General features: G+C 48.6%; 1 protein-coding gene across 1 annotated transcript in view; it reads right to left on the reverse strand.

Moving 5' to 3' along the window:
• Ddx31 (DEAD (Asp-Glu-Ala-Asp) box polypeptide 31) overlaps positions 1–12,157 on the reverse strand; it is a gene marked incomplete at its 5' end in the record, with an annotated part of 66,187 nt that overhangs the window by 23,408 nt on the left and 30,622 nt on the right. Inside the window, 3 exon segments of the mRNA XM_005408640.2 lie at positions 3,879–3,960; positions 8,557–8,696; positions 10,223–10,273. Of these exon segments, the coding sequence (XP_005408697.2) occupies positions 3,879–3,960; positions 8,557–8,696; positions 10,223–10,273 (273 nt within the window).

A 12,157-nucleotide genomic window follows, 5' to 3' on the forward strand; every position in this document is an offset into this window, starting at 1 on the left:
CCTCTAACCCCCTACCGATCTTAGAAAGGACAGACCATCAGAAAGGATGAGCCAGGGGCTCTGATCTGATTTTAACACCTCACAACGCCAGTGACAGTTTCTTTGTTAGGATGAGTTTACAGGTGCATCTCATGGGATGAAAAAACTCGCAGGAAAAACATGTTGGGTGTGTGCATGCTCTGATGACGAAAACTTCACACCTACAGAGAAGCAACAGATGCGCCTGAGCTAACCAGGCTCAAGCTGGATGATCTCAGCCGAAGAAGTTTTGGTGGTGCCATGGTGGGGGAGGGAGGGAGGGAGAGGGAGAGAGAGAGGAAGAGAGGGAGAGAGGGAGGGAGAGGGAGGGGGGAGGGGTACGGGGATATCACCAACTTCCAAGCTGTTTTTTAACTAAATGGAAGGATTTTGTTTTAATCACTTTCCTGCTATGCTAAGCTTTACCTCATAGTTCGCAGAACCTTCTGAGTGCCTCTCAGTAAAGTTGAAAGATCAGATTTATTCTCTTTGTAGGTGGGTGAACGCGCACACCTAGACATAGCTATATATATTTCATATACCTAAATATGAAATATACATTTTACAGATGCTTCACTCACTTTCTTTCTGTTCACAGAAGCCCAAAACTGTATGTGCCAAAGGGACGTTTTACCATGGACTTCAGTCAAGCTGGGTGAAGAAGAGGGCTCAGCCAGGGAGCCCACATTTGTATGCCTGGCATTCGGGCACCTGCCCGAGAACTGCTCAGATGAGAAGACCAGTCAGGACAGAGTGTATTTCTTATCCAAAGCAGAATCAGAAGTCGGATCCAGTACCCACTTCATTCTCTTCACCACTGATACAGATTGTACATATCAAATACTCTCAGGCTATGGATCTATGCTATTAGTAATACAGTCCAGTTGTTCTTTTTCCTTTGTTTTGTTTTGTTTTTCTTCCAGTACCAGGAATTGAACTCACAACCTTGTGCTTGCCAGGCAGGTGCTTTGCCGCTGAGCTAAATCCCCAGCCCCGTTCCTTTTCCTTTGAATGGAAATTAAATTTGGTCCTACAAGCCTGGTCTGCATCAGCATGATATCAAGAACCCAGGAAGACTAATTTCCTTTTCCAAGTTACCCACTGTGTCTTGTCAGTGAAAGCCCAAACTTGCTTAGCACGTCTCTCCTTTTCAAAAGCAAGACCACCAAATCTTAAAACTACCAAAGCATTCAACTCCCTCCATCCACCAAGGCAGGTGCTTGGGAGGAGACCACAAGACAGTTTCTGGCCTTAGGAACTGGTGCGGCTCAGAAGCACACTGAGCACGTCCTGCCTCTTTATTCCAACCCCACGGCAATTGTTTGGAGGGCACCCTTGTTCTCACTTTCCAGGTGCGAGGAAGGAAACGTGCCCAAGGCCTGAGAGCTACCAGCTGTGAGCGAGGACACACATGCAGGTCTGCTGACTCCGGGCCTGGCTTTTCCACAGGACCTCAGATGGCTCCTCGAGACTCAGGAGGTCTCCGACGCTGGCCTCCAGCCAGGGAAAGGGCTTAAGAGAAGAATTGGTGCTGCAAGGCCACAGAAGGGCAGATGTTCAAAAAAATGACGTGGCCCATTTTTTTGCTGAAAGGGCAGAGGGAAATGCAGCTGCTCTGTGCCTCCCTTGGGGATGTGTCTTTCAGGAGGGCCCGTGGCAGACGGATACAATGACTGCCTCCCTGGAGAGGAAGGTCTGTGTTCAGGGATAAAGACTGAAACCAAAGCTGGTCCCAGAAACACTATACATGAGACTAAGTTTGATCCAACTTATACTATCTCAGTTTGTAATTTTCTCGCTGGCTCTTATTTCTGGAGAGCAGGCAGATGCTAATGTTCTACTTATTAAGATACTATAAAGAATGGCACTGGGACCTGTGTCACTGAGTCTGGGCTTTGATTACACATCTGCTACAAACTCGTGATGACAATGACAATAATAAAAGTGTAGATCATTTGGTGCTATGCCTTACACTATACCTGGGGCTTCAGGACCGTTTTCCAAACAACCCTCCAGTTTCTTACAAGAGCACCATCACCATCTCAATTTTACATACGAGGAAACTGCAGCTTATTAGGAGTCCGGGACATGCCCAAAGGCTCATAGCTGGTGACAGATGAGGAATCTGACCTCAGGCCCTGCCCTTCAGCTCCCTGCTGATCCCACAGAGCCATAATGAAGTATCACAGGGACGTTCACGTACATGCAATACCCTAAACTAGAATTTGTAATAGTCCCAGAAGGACAGAGGCGGCCAAGACCAATGACCATCCATTTGGGGACCAGTCAGCTCCCTAGTCAATTCCCTCGGATGGTCAAAATCTAGTGTGGCTGGGGTCTTGTAGGTGAAAGGCCATGTATAATGATTTGGTCAGCTGAGCCTTTTTTTGGTGGTGGTTGTAGTACCAGGGATAGAACCCAGCGGCTTGCGCACACTGGGCAAACAGTACACTGAGCTGCATTCCCAGCCCTTTTTATTTTTCACTTTGAGACAAGATCTCACCAAGTTGTCCAGGCTGGTCCCAAAGTTGAGATCCTCCTGCCTCACCCTCCCAAGTAGCCGGGGTTACAGGTATATGCCACCACACCCAGGTTCAACTGAGTAAGCTTTTTGTGGATTGTTGTTGTGGTATCATTTACTGGCCAAATCTTACTTCCATAAAAATGGCTAACACCTAATTTAAAAAGCAATTCAGGGGCTAGTGGTATGGCTCAGTGACTGAGTGCTTGCCCAGCTTGAGTGGTGGATGCCCTGGGTTCAATGTCCAGCACAGGGGGGAAAGAATTCAGTTTCAGGTTCTTGGCAGAGTTAACTGCAACAGAAGCACAGGGGTGTGGAGTGAAGCGCATGTGCTCTGAACCCACACTGCTGACTTGGAGTCTCGGAAGGACAACTTGGGGCAAGCTCCTCTGCCCTTCTCAGCTTTCTCACTGCTACACAGGGGCAGTACCCATCTTACGGAGTTACTGGGGCTCAGTGGGATGTTAGGGCTGCTTCCTTCCTGGACTAGATTCTTTTACTTAACTACTCTCTAGAAGAACAGAACTTAAGTCAGGGTCAGTCAAATCTAGTCCCAGCCTTAGGGAGACTATTGATCCAAATAAAGGCACATACTAAAGCATAAAAGAAACTCCTAAGTTTGATCTATTTGGCTCTGATTTCCCACTTTATCCTCAGGCACCAGAAAACAAAGTCAAATATCCAAGCAATTAATATTTGATAGACAAAATTACACACAACAGCACTCTACCCATGCACACGAGCGCGATACACTGAGTAATGGGCGGCAGCCTTGGGGAGACGGCTGCCCGGCAGCAGTGAGGCTTAGAAAAGCAGTGGCAAAAGGTACTCAGGGCTGTGCGATGGCTCAGCGTATCCACAGGCAACAGCACAGATGAGAGCAATGCTTCTTAATGACCTCAATGTCACGCTTTCTGTGTGGACAGCACGTGCACATAGAGCAGTGGGTGGACCAAGTGTGTCTGACAGGAGACACACAGGTATTTTTCCCCCATGCTGTTTTGGATGGATGAGTCCGGGCAGTAGCATTGTGGGTGATCTGGGGAGAACCCCCAGAGATGCGTGTTCTGGCTAGTCCCCTTTCTGAGTAGGCTGTTGCAGTCTGGCAGACTCCCAGAATGGAATGAAGCCTACTAACTGGATGAGACCAACAAACACATTCCAAAGCAAGGCAAGGCAAGGCAAAGCAAAAACACATTCACAGTGACCTCATCATGGTCCTTAAAATAAGCATTTAAGGACACAAATTAATTCACCCATATACAAAGTCCTGCCATCCCAGGTCAAGAAATGTAAGGCACTGCTGTTAGCAGCAACCACAATAAAAAATAAAACTTACCCGATTTTCCTTCCGCCTCACTTTAAAACAATCATCCCGCGCCAGAATGGACAGAATCTCCTCCATCTTAATCTCAGAAATGCTGTAAAGGGTAGGGCATATCAAAATAAACTTTTTACTCTTCAAAAACACCCACATCATGATGCACACAACTGGCCCATTCTCAAGCTCATTAGACAAACAGGGGTCTCTGTATCTCAGGGACAGATCAGGTGATAGTTCTGACAGTTTCCCCCCGATGAATTTAAAATAGGTTAGGTTTAGATTTTCTCTTTTAGGGATCAGATCTTTCTTCCCTTCCCCTCCCTCACTCCCTTCCTTGTGGTGCTGAGGATTGAACACAGAGCTTTCGCACTGAGCTATACCTCTAGCGTTTTTTATTTTGAGGCATGGCCTCGGTAAGTTGCCCAGATGGGCCTTGAACCTGCAATCCTCCTGACTCAGCCTCGCATGGACCACAGGCATGTGTCACAACATGCAGCATGTCATTATTTCTCAATAAATCTTGAGTCCAAAAGAAGTAGACTTGTTTACTGGTACACTACTTTGACTTGAGCTGATGCTAACATTTCAGATAGTTTGTTTACCTTATACTTAAGGAAGAAAGAAGGTGGCCACTGCTCCTTAGCTATTGTGGCAGACACCTCAGTGAAGCGACCTCTGGCTTTTTTCTTCTACCCTAGAGAATCTTCACTACTCTTCCCTCTTGATGGTTTAGTGACAGTGACCAAAAGATCACCAATAAATCTGTAACTATGTGCACACTGTGGAAGCCAGAACTTGGGCTTCCCTCAGGAGCAGAAACCATAAGGCGGCAGAACAAGAGAGTGGGCCTGCCCCTCGAGGAGTCTGGGACACAAACACCACAGTGCTGACTGGAAGGCCACAGTGCAGGACAGACACCGACCCACACAGTCGAGGCGGGAGGAAATACGAACTGCGGAAACGATACTTCCGGGAGAAAGCAAGGGGCAGAAAGCGTGCTGGGGGGAAAAGCAGATCATAAAAAGACAAGTGATTTTGTTGCATGGTTTTTTTCTTTGAAAATGTAACAGCAAATTAGAACACGAGTGGCAACCTCCTACGTGGGAGCAGACAATTCTCTCCCTTTCCCCAAAGGTTACTGTGACAAGGCTGTGAATGAAAATGCCACGTATGGCAGCCACTTACCTGAGCTGTGTCACCTCCCACCACCACCCGCCTCCACCCGCAGCCTCCTCTGCTGCCACTTCCCAGCCCTGTGGAGGAGCACGGCCTTCTCTCACAGTAGTGGTGGCGGCGAGAGGCGACCACAGCAGAGTGGCCTGAGGGGTGAGCACCAGAGCCAGCACACTGCTGGGGGACATTTTCCTCAGAGAGGGGATCCTCGGAACCGACAGGGGAACACAGCCTGTCCTACCTTTTTCTCTATCTCATCTGCTTCTGTTCATCACCTTTTCTCTTGAGAAAAAAAAAAAAAAGAGTGAAAATATGCATGAAAAAGAAATAAAGGGACTTGGAGTGAAATCTTGACACAGAGAGAAAAAAAGGATGACGATTCACAGCCAGGGATACAAAAACTAGACAGGCCACAGAAGGGCGTAGTGTCGCACGCACGGCTCAACGCCGGGCCACATCCGACAGGGACAGGAGCCGAGCAGACTGGGATGAGGTATAGTTTAAAAGGGCCTCCTTCCTATTTCTAAGGATCACTCCTTCTCAGGAATAAAACAATCTACTGGGAATATTAACAGTCCTATCAACAGATCTGAATCAACCCACCTTGCTAGGAAGAGAGAGAAAAATAAATAAGTGCTTCGGACTGTCTCAGGCCTAATCTAAGACATGCACATTCTGATGAGGTATTTCCATTTTAATGAACCAATGATGACTTTCATTAGCAATGCATTTAACGGGGTCTTACAAAGTTAAGGTTTTAGCAAATACAAAGAAGTCAAACGGACGCGGAAGCGAAGTTCCGAAGTTCCGAGTCCCCTTAGCCTGAGGCGGCGCTGGCCCAGCGAGCCTGCCCCTTGCCCAGTCTCTAAACTGAGTTGTCAGAGTGAGCCCCACCCTGCCACACAAGAGGCCAGGCACGGCACTCTCGCCGCCGAGAGCCGCTGCCTGCCTTTCCAGATCTTCCCTGCAGTTCACCAGGCAGCCAGCACCCTGCGGCTGGGTCTCGTGTTCTCAGGCACAGACACAGGCTGCCTCCTTCTCTTCATATTCAGAGTGCACTGTTTGGGCTCCGAAAGTGTTCAGTCTGCAACTAGTTCTTACTGGATTTGATTTGATTTTGTATTAAGTCAAGGAAACAGTGTGTCCATTGATAGCCCCTATTACAGCCTCTCCTCAAACAGAAACCGGCAAGTGTAACGCACGGCCGTACCTGTAGCAACCCAGACTGCAGTGTCCCTCCAGGCTGATTCCATCTACCACAAGGCAGGCCAGGCCCCAGGCCCTGAGCAGCTGGGTTCTCGGCAGACAGCAGCAAGGGGCTCACACAGGAGCTTCCGCTCCTCGCCAGAAGGTTCGGCCCACCCTGCATCCTCTCCACTAAAGCCCCAGCTCTCCTCTGTCTGACACTTACCCACTGCCGTCCTTCTCAAGGTCCTCCCCAAGCCCTCAGCTCCAGACGGCCTAGTGCCTCTGTGTGTGAGCCTCATGTTGAGTCTCACCCGAATGCCGGCCAGCAGTGTTTTCACAAATGAGAACACCACAGAGGTCGCCTGTGCTTGGCATGTCCTTAAAACAGACCTGGCTCACTAGTAATTCTTGTCTGTGATAACCACTGTTCTCCTTTCTCAGTTTTAGCTTCACGTCTGAGTCCTTCATAGCAACTGCCTTGAGTATGTTTATGAAAGAAAAGGGCAACACAGAGACAGCGGCACCCGACCTGTGGACCCTGGCACCAATCATCTGACCTCTAATGGTGGCCCTGTACTGAGCACCCAGTGCCAGCACGGGTCAACGGGAGCCCGCAGGTCTAAGCTGGCAGAAGAGGAAGAGATGCCACAGAGAGACCAGTAAGCTGCAAAGGGGTGGTGCTGAACCTACTGTGGGCCCACCAGTGTTCTCAGAACACCTCCGTACAATATATATCCTGTGACCAGCGAAAAAGCTCCAGTGCTGGGACGCCCCCAGCTGCGGGAGAGGGGGAGAGGAGAAGAGAGGGCCTGTTCTGGCAGTGGGCTTTATTTCTACTCAACTAGGACTTCCCCAGCCCACCCGCCTGGGAGGTGCAGGCCCTGCTGAAAGGGTGGCAAAGAGGAAGCCTCACCCCTGGGGACATGGATTGCAGGGAGTGGCACCTCTGGGAGGGGGTGGGAGTACTGAGTGACTAAAAGACACGAGATTTCCTTAATAAGAGAAAATATGTACATCGTCCTGAAACAAAGATTATTCTTTCAATCAATAGACTGTATCAAGGAACGGGTTAAACAAAAGGAAAACCCAAACTACATCCTGGGCCATCTGGCACAATCATCAGGAGCGGGCGCCTGCCTTCTCCCATGTCAAAGGAAGCGGGTGTGTTGTGTAAAGAGCCTTAGTTGACGAATGTCCATGTTGATGACCCTAGGCAGTCTGATGATCCTGCAGCCACAGACAGGAGCTCCGTGGGACAGGAAATGCGGCACCAATGGCTGGGGCACATACACGATGGAGAGTGGTGGCCTTGGTCTGCCGGCCCTGGACCAGGCCCCACATCAGGGGGTAGGGGAACTTTGTAATCTTTTTAGATAAAACTGAGAAGAGGGCAGGAAAAAACCCAGAATGAGACCACCATACCTGGGAGCACAGTGCAGGCTCTTAGCAGCACTGAGCAGCTGAGGGTGCTGCTGGGCGGGGCAGGTCCCACTGCCCAGGCAGACAAGCGGCTCTTCCCTCGCTTCCAAAAATACTTATATCCATCACTGTGCTATGTCAGAGCAGAAGAAACCCTTCACAGTTCATGTTTGAAAAACTGTATGCCTTTAGAATTTTATCCTATTATGAGACCCTGCTACTTTAGGTGCCAGAGACTTCAAGGAAAATACAACAAACCCAGCTCTGGGGCCCAGGCAAATCATTTCCCTGCCATTCCCACGGAACCTGCAGCCAGGGCTGGCCTCTGAGCTTTGCCACGCGACACTGCCAACACAGAGGACAGCTGCAAAGTCCTGCGTGCGTAGTCAGGGTGCCATCACAATGCTTGAAATCTCCCTCCTACCTTCCCCACCCCCTCCCGCCCTGCGCCTATTTTCCTGGGGGAAGGGACTAGGGTGATGTGTAAAACGCATTGTTTTAAAAACAAAACAAAACAAAACAAAAAAAGCATTGTTTTTTAAAGAAGACCAAGCAACTTTGAACTTTTGAGATGTTTAACTGCAAGAAATAAAAACGGTGAATAAAAACTGTTTGAAAAGCTGGCTGTAAGGGTTGTGCATTCTTACTTTTTAGAGTAAGGAAAATGAATCACAGACCTTAATCTCAAAGAAAAAATGAAGCGCAACAGATTGTCCTGACTTCATCTGGCAACCCAATGAAAACTGTCAAGGCATTAAGGGTTTCAGTTTTTGCCACTGGCTATTCCGGGACTCATTTAGGATCACAAGGGTTAATGGCTCTTCGGCAGCTTACAAGGCCCAGCCACTACGAGAAGTGATGGAAAGTTAATTAGGCGAGATCAGCCGAAACCCCGATCAGGTTTCTGACTCACTTGATTTTGTGAGAAGCCAACGAGTTGACATATTCTGCCTCCGAAGGCGCCAAAATGAGCAGGCTGCTCCCATGGCAGCCAATCCGGGCAGTCCTTCCAATCCGGTGGATGTATTCCGCAGGTGAAGACGGAGCATTGTACTAAAGAGGGTAACAAAAACGAAGGCATTCAAGATCAAGGGATTGCCATTAATTGGAAGTGCAATACCCCGCACCTGCCTCCAGGTACCCCAAGAATTAGGCCTTGGTGCTGTGGTTACTCTAACACAATCACAGGGAGAAGTCACTCAACCCTGCAACTCCTGGCTTCACTGGAGTAACAAGGCTGACACGCAGATGTGAACGGTGGCCAAGTTTCAGATAAACGAGACGTCACCTCAGCCCAATATCTCCTTTTTAATTTTACTTCTCCACAGGTCTCTGCATTTTCCTATTTGCATCTTTTCATCGAGGTGACTGCAAGGTGAAAATGCAGGCAGGCAGGGCAGATCTCTCTGAGATGACCGCATGACCTTGGCCTATTTCTCGGTAGACAGAGCAGCAGGGGCCAGGTAACAGAGGACAGTGCACTGTGCTGGCAGAGCTGCCTCTGCTGCTGCCCCCACCACCCCTTTGCTGCTGGAGACACAGGGCGGTGCCTGGCTGGCTCCCTGCAGGTGCAGACCAGCTCCTGCTCCCAGGAGCCCATTCCTGACTCAAAGAGAAGGTAGAACCCAGCTCAGCCGAGCATGGGTAACATAAAATGCTGTGTTACCTTGGCAGTAATACTGTCTTCATCAAACAACTCTATATTTTGTTTTTTTTTTCCTCCACTGCCACAAGGATCAAAGATCAGTGGGCCAAGGTGAATATACTATACGGGAAGCTGGGCGTGGTCCACAAATGGACAGTCCCAGGGCAAGGCTCTCCATGATCAGTTTTGTGCCCAGCCTCCAGCACATTACAATGATCCTGGCCTTCTCATCTCCCATCCACTCCTCTGTGGCTGGCAGAAAAGAAGACACAATGCGTCTAGTCCTAAAGTGATCATCCGTGACAAGCAGCTCAGATTTCCTAGCTGGAGACAGGCATGCAATTGCACTAAATGTGAATAAACCATGACTCATGTAAACAGGACACGTGTCCTCCAGCCCCACAAAGAAGGGCTTAAAAATACCATTCTGCACACTAGTGAAAAGATAAAACAAAATGAAACTCACTAAAGTGCTAACACCTGTACCCTCTGGCAAAGTGTCTAAGGCTAGAGGTATGTGTAAGATGCTGTCAGGAACTTAATTGCTCCCCGAAGGTCAATGTTGCTGGACATGGCTCTCAGAACTGCTGAGCCATCTCCTCTGGACACAATGAGGCCTCCCAGGGGCCCAGATAATTCCTGTTATTTTCAGACTGTAGAAACTTTGGTTTGTGACACGAAATAGTCTGGGAACAGGAAAACCTGCCACCTCCCTCCCTCCTGTGACTGCACATCCTGGCTTTTGTGCTGTAGTGGTGGGTGAGCTGGGTTAAGAAAAGATGTCAGGAGAATTGTGCAGATAAGGCTGATTGCTGCCTGGTTACCAGGGCAACACCCAAGAGGGTAATAATAATTATTCTACTTACAGCCAGTGCATCTGCTCGTGATCATATGTTCCTGCCTCAAGCTCACACCTGAACAACTAAAAAATTACCTGAACAATCCACGTGACTTGCGGGAGATCTAAGCCCCGAGCTGCAACGTCCTTCAAAATAAAAAAGAATATGGTGAGGGCTGAGTGTGTGAACTTGGAGTGGCGGTGGGCCCATGGATACACTCATCATCTAACACAACTGAGGGTTCACTCACACACACACAACTCCACACTGAACTTCAGGCAGCTCAAGGAGCCTCGGAAGCCTGTAATTAAGGTTAAAAATTATGATTTGGGGCAAGTGGGATAGAACCCTTGCACAACCCAGGTCACTCAGAGAAGGACTCAGCACTAGGACTCACACTGCAACTGCCAGCGATTCAGGTAAGAGCTCTGAGAAGCATGTCTTACCCACTCACACTGCATCTGAAAAGCCACTGTGATAAAGGCATCCATGGATTATCACCCTAAGCCTTCCAGATCTGCCAGCAAGGTGGACTAACAAAGGTAAGGGTGGGTGGCAGGTTCCTGGCACTGACCTGCGGCAGAGACTGCAGTATTCCTGCAGCCTGGGCCTGTGATGCTCGGAGAGCATGAAGGCCCAAGGAAACTGCTGTCCCCTCTGATCGCTAGATGAAAGTGCAGCCGAACCTGCACACTGCTCCAAAGACTTAGCTGAAAAATTATCAGAGCAATGGAGAATTATTTTCTTTTTTAACCTGGTCTGGCAGAGTGACTAGAAAACGGAATCTCCTAGTCCTTAGCAATACTTTGCACTCAGAACTCAACTTCAGCATTAACAGTCGTAAGACTACCCTCAGTTACTATTTTCTGAGGCCTTACTTCACACCAGATGCTGTACTTAACATTTTACTTGCATTATCTTGGCTGATCAACCCCATTTAACAGATGAGGAAACCAAGGTTCAGAAAGGCCAAGTAAACTGTGCAGCGACACTCAGCTAAGAAACAGCAGTAAGCACAAATCCAGGCCCACTTTATCGTTCCAAGGCCAGAACAGATCGCACTGCCCAAGGATATTCCTCTAAGAAACTACTACACCATCAAACTTCCAAAATGGAGGCATAGTGGAGCATCGTCGTACTCCAGCACTCTGGGAGGCATGAAGACTAACTTAGAGAGACCCTGTCTCAAAAAATAAAAAGGGCTGGCTGGGAATGCAGCTCAACGTGAAGCCTTGGGGCAGGGCCAGGACTTCCTTGGGAAGGCCCTGCCCACAAAAAAATTTAACACTGAAGATCATTATTTTCTCATAAACAGTCCATATTAAATTTTCTCCAATTGATCTAGGCTGTCTTTCCTAGTTATTTTTCCTTCTCAATCCAGGAGTGAATCATAGATCAAGCGCTCTACGTGTATCTTTTTATTTATTTATTTTATTTGTGTGTGTGTGTGTGTGTGTGTGTGTGTGTGTGTGTGTATTTTTAGACTTCCTGAATCTGGAACAGCACCCCTGCCTTTTCATGACTTCCTTAGTGTTTTGAAGAGTCCAGGAGTCTGGAGGAAGTGCCCACACTCTAGCTTTGGCTACCTGTATCCTGGCATCCTGGCAAGAGCACAACCTTAGGCTGGGGTACGTGCCAGGGCTACACACTGGCGGCTTACGCTGAGGGGTGACGCCAGGCTCAGTTACCGAAGGCAGGGGTGTACACCAGCTTCCACAGGGAAGGCCCCTTTCTTCTTCATAATGATAAATAATCAGGAGGTAAAACTGAAACCCCTGAATATTCCTAACATGTCTCACTATGACCCTGGATTCTACCCATGCCTCTGATGTGTGTCAACAGTTAACCGGATGGCTGTGAAGGATGGTTTTCTGGGTTTACTGTCCCTTCTTTCTACTCAAGAGTTGAGAAATTCTGTAGTGCAGCCTCCCCCACTACTTTAAGTAACCTTAAAGGATCTGTACAGCCACAGCTTTTCTGAAAAATAACCTTAGGCCAAGTTTTGGTAAGAAGCACCCTCCCTGCACCCC

Source organism: Chinchilla lanigera, unplaced genomic scaffold (genome assembly GCF_000276665.1).
Source record: "Chinchilla lanigera isolate Chin_1 unplaced genomic scaffold, ChiLan1.0 scaffold00112, whole genome shotgun sequence".
NCBI classification, from domain to species: domain Eukaryota; kingdom Metazoa; phylum Chordata; class Mammalia; order Rodentia; family Chinchillidae; genus Chinchilla; species Chinchilla lanigera.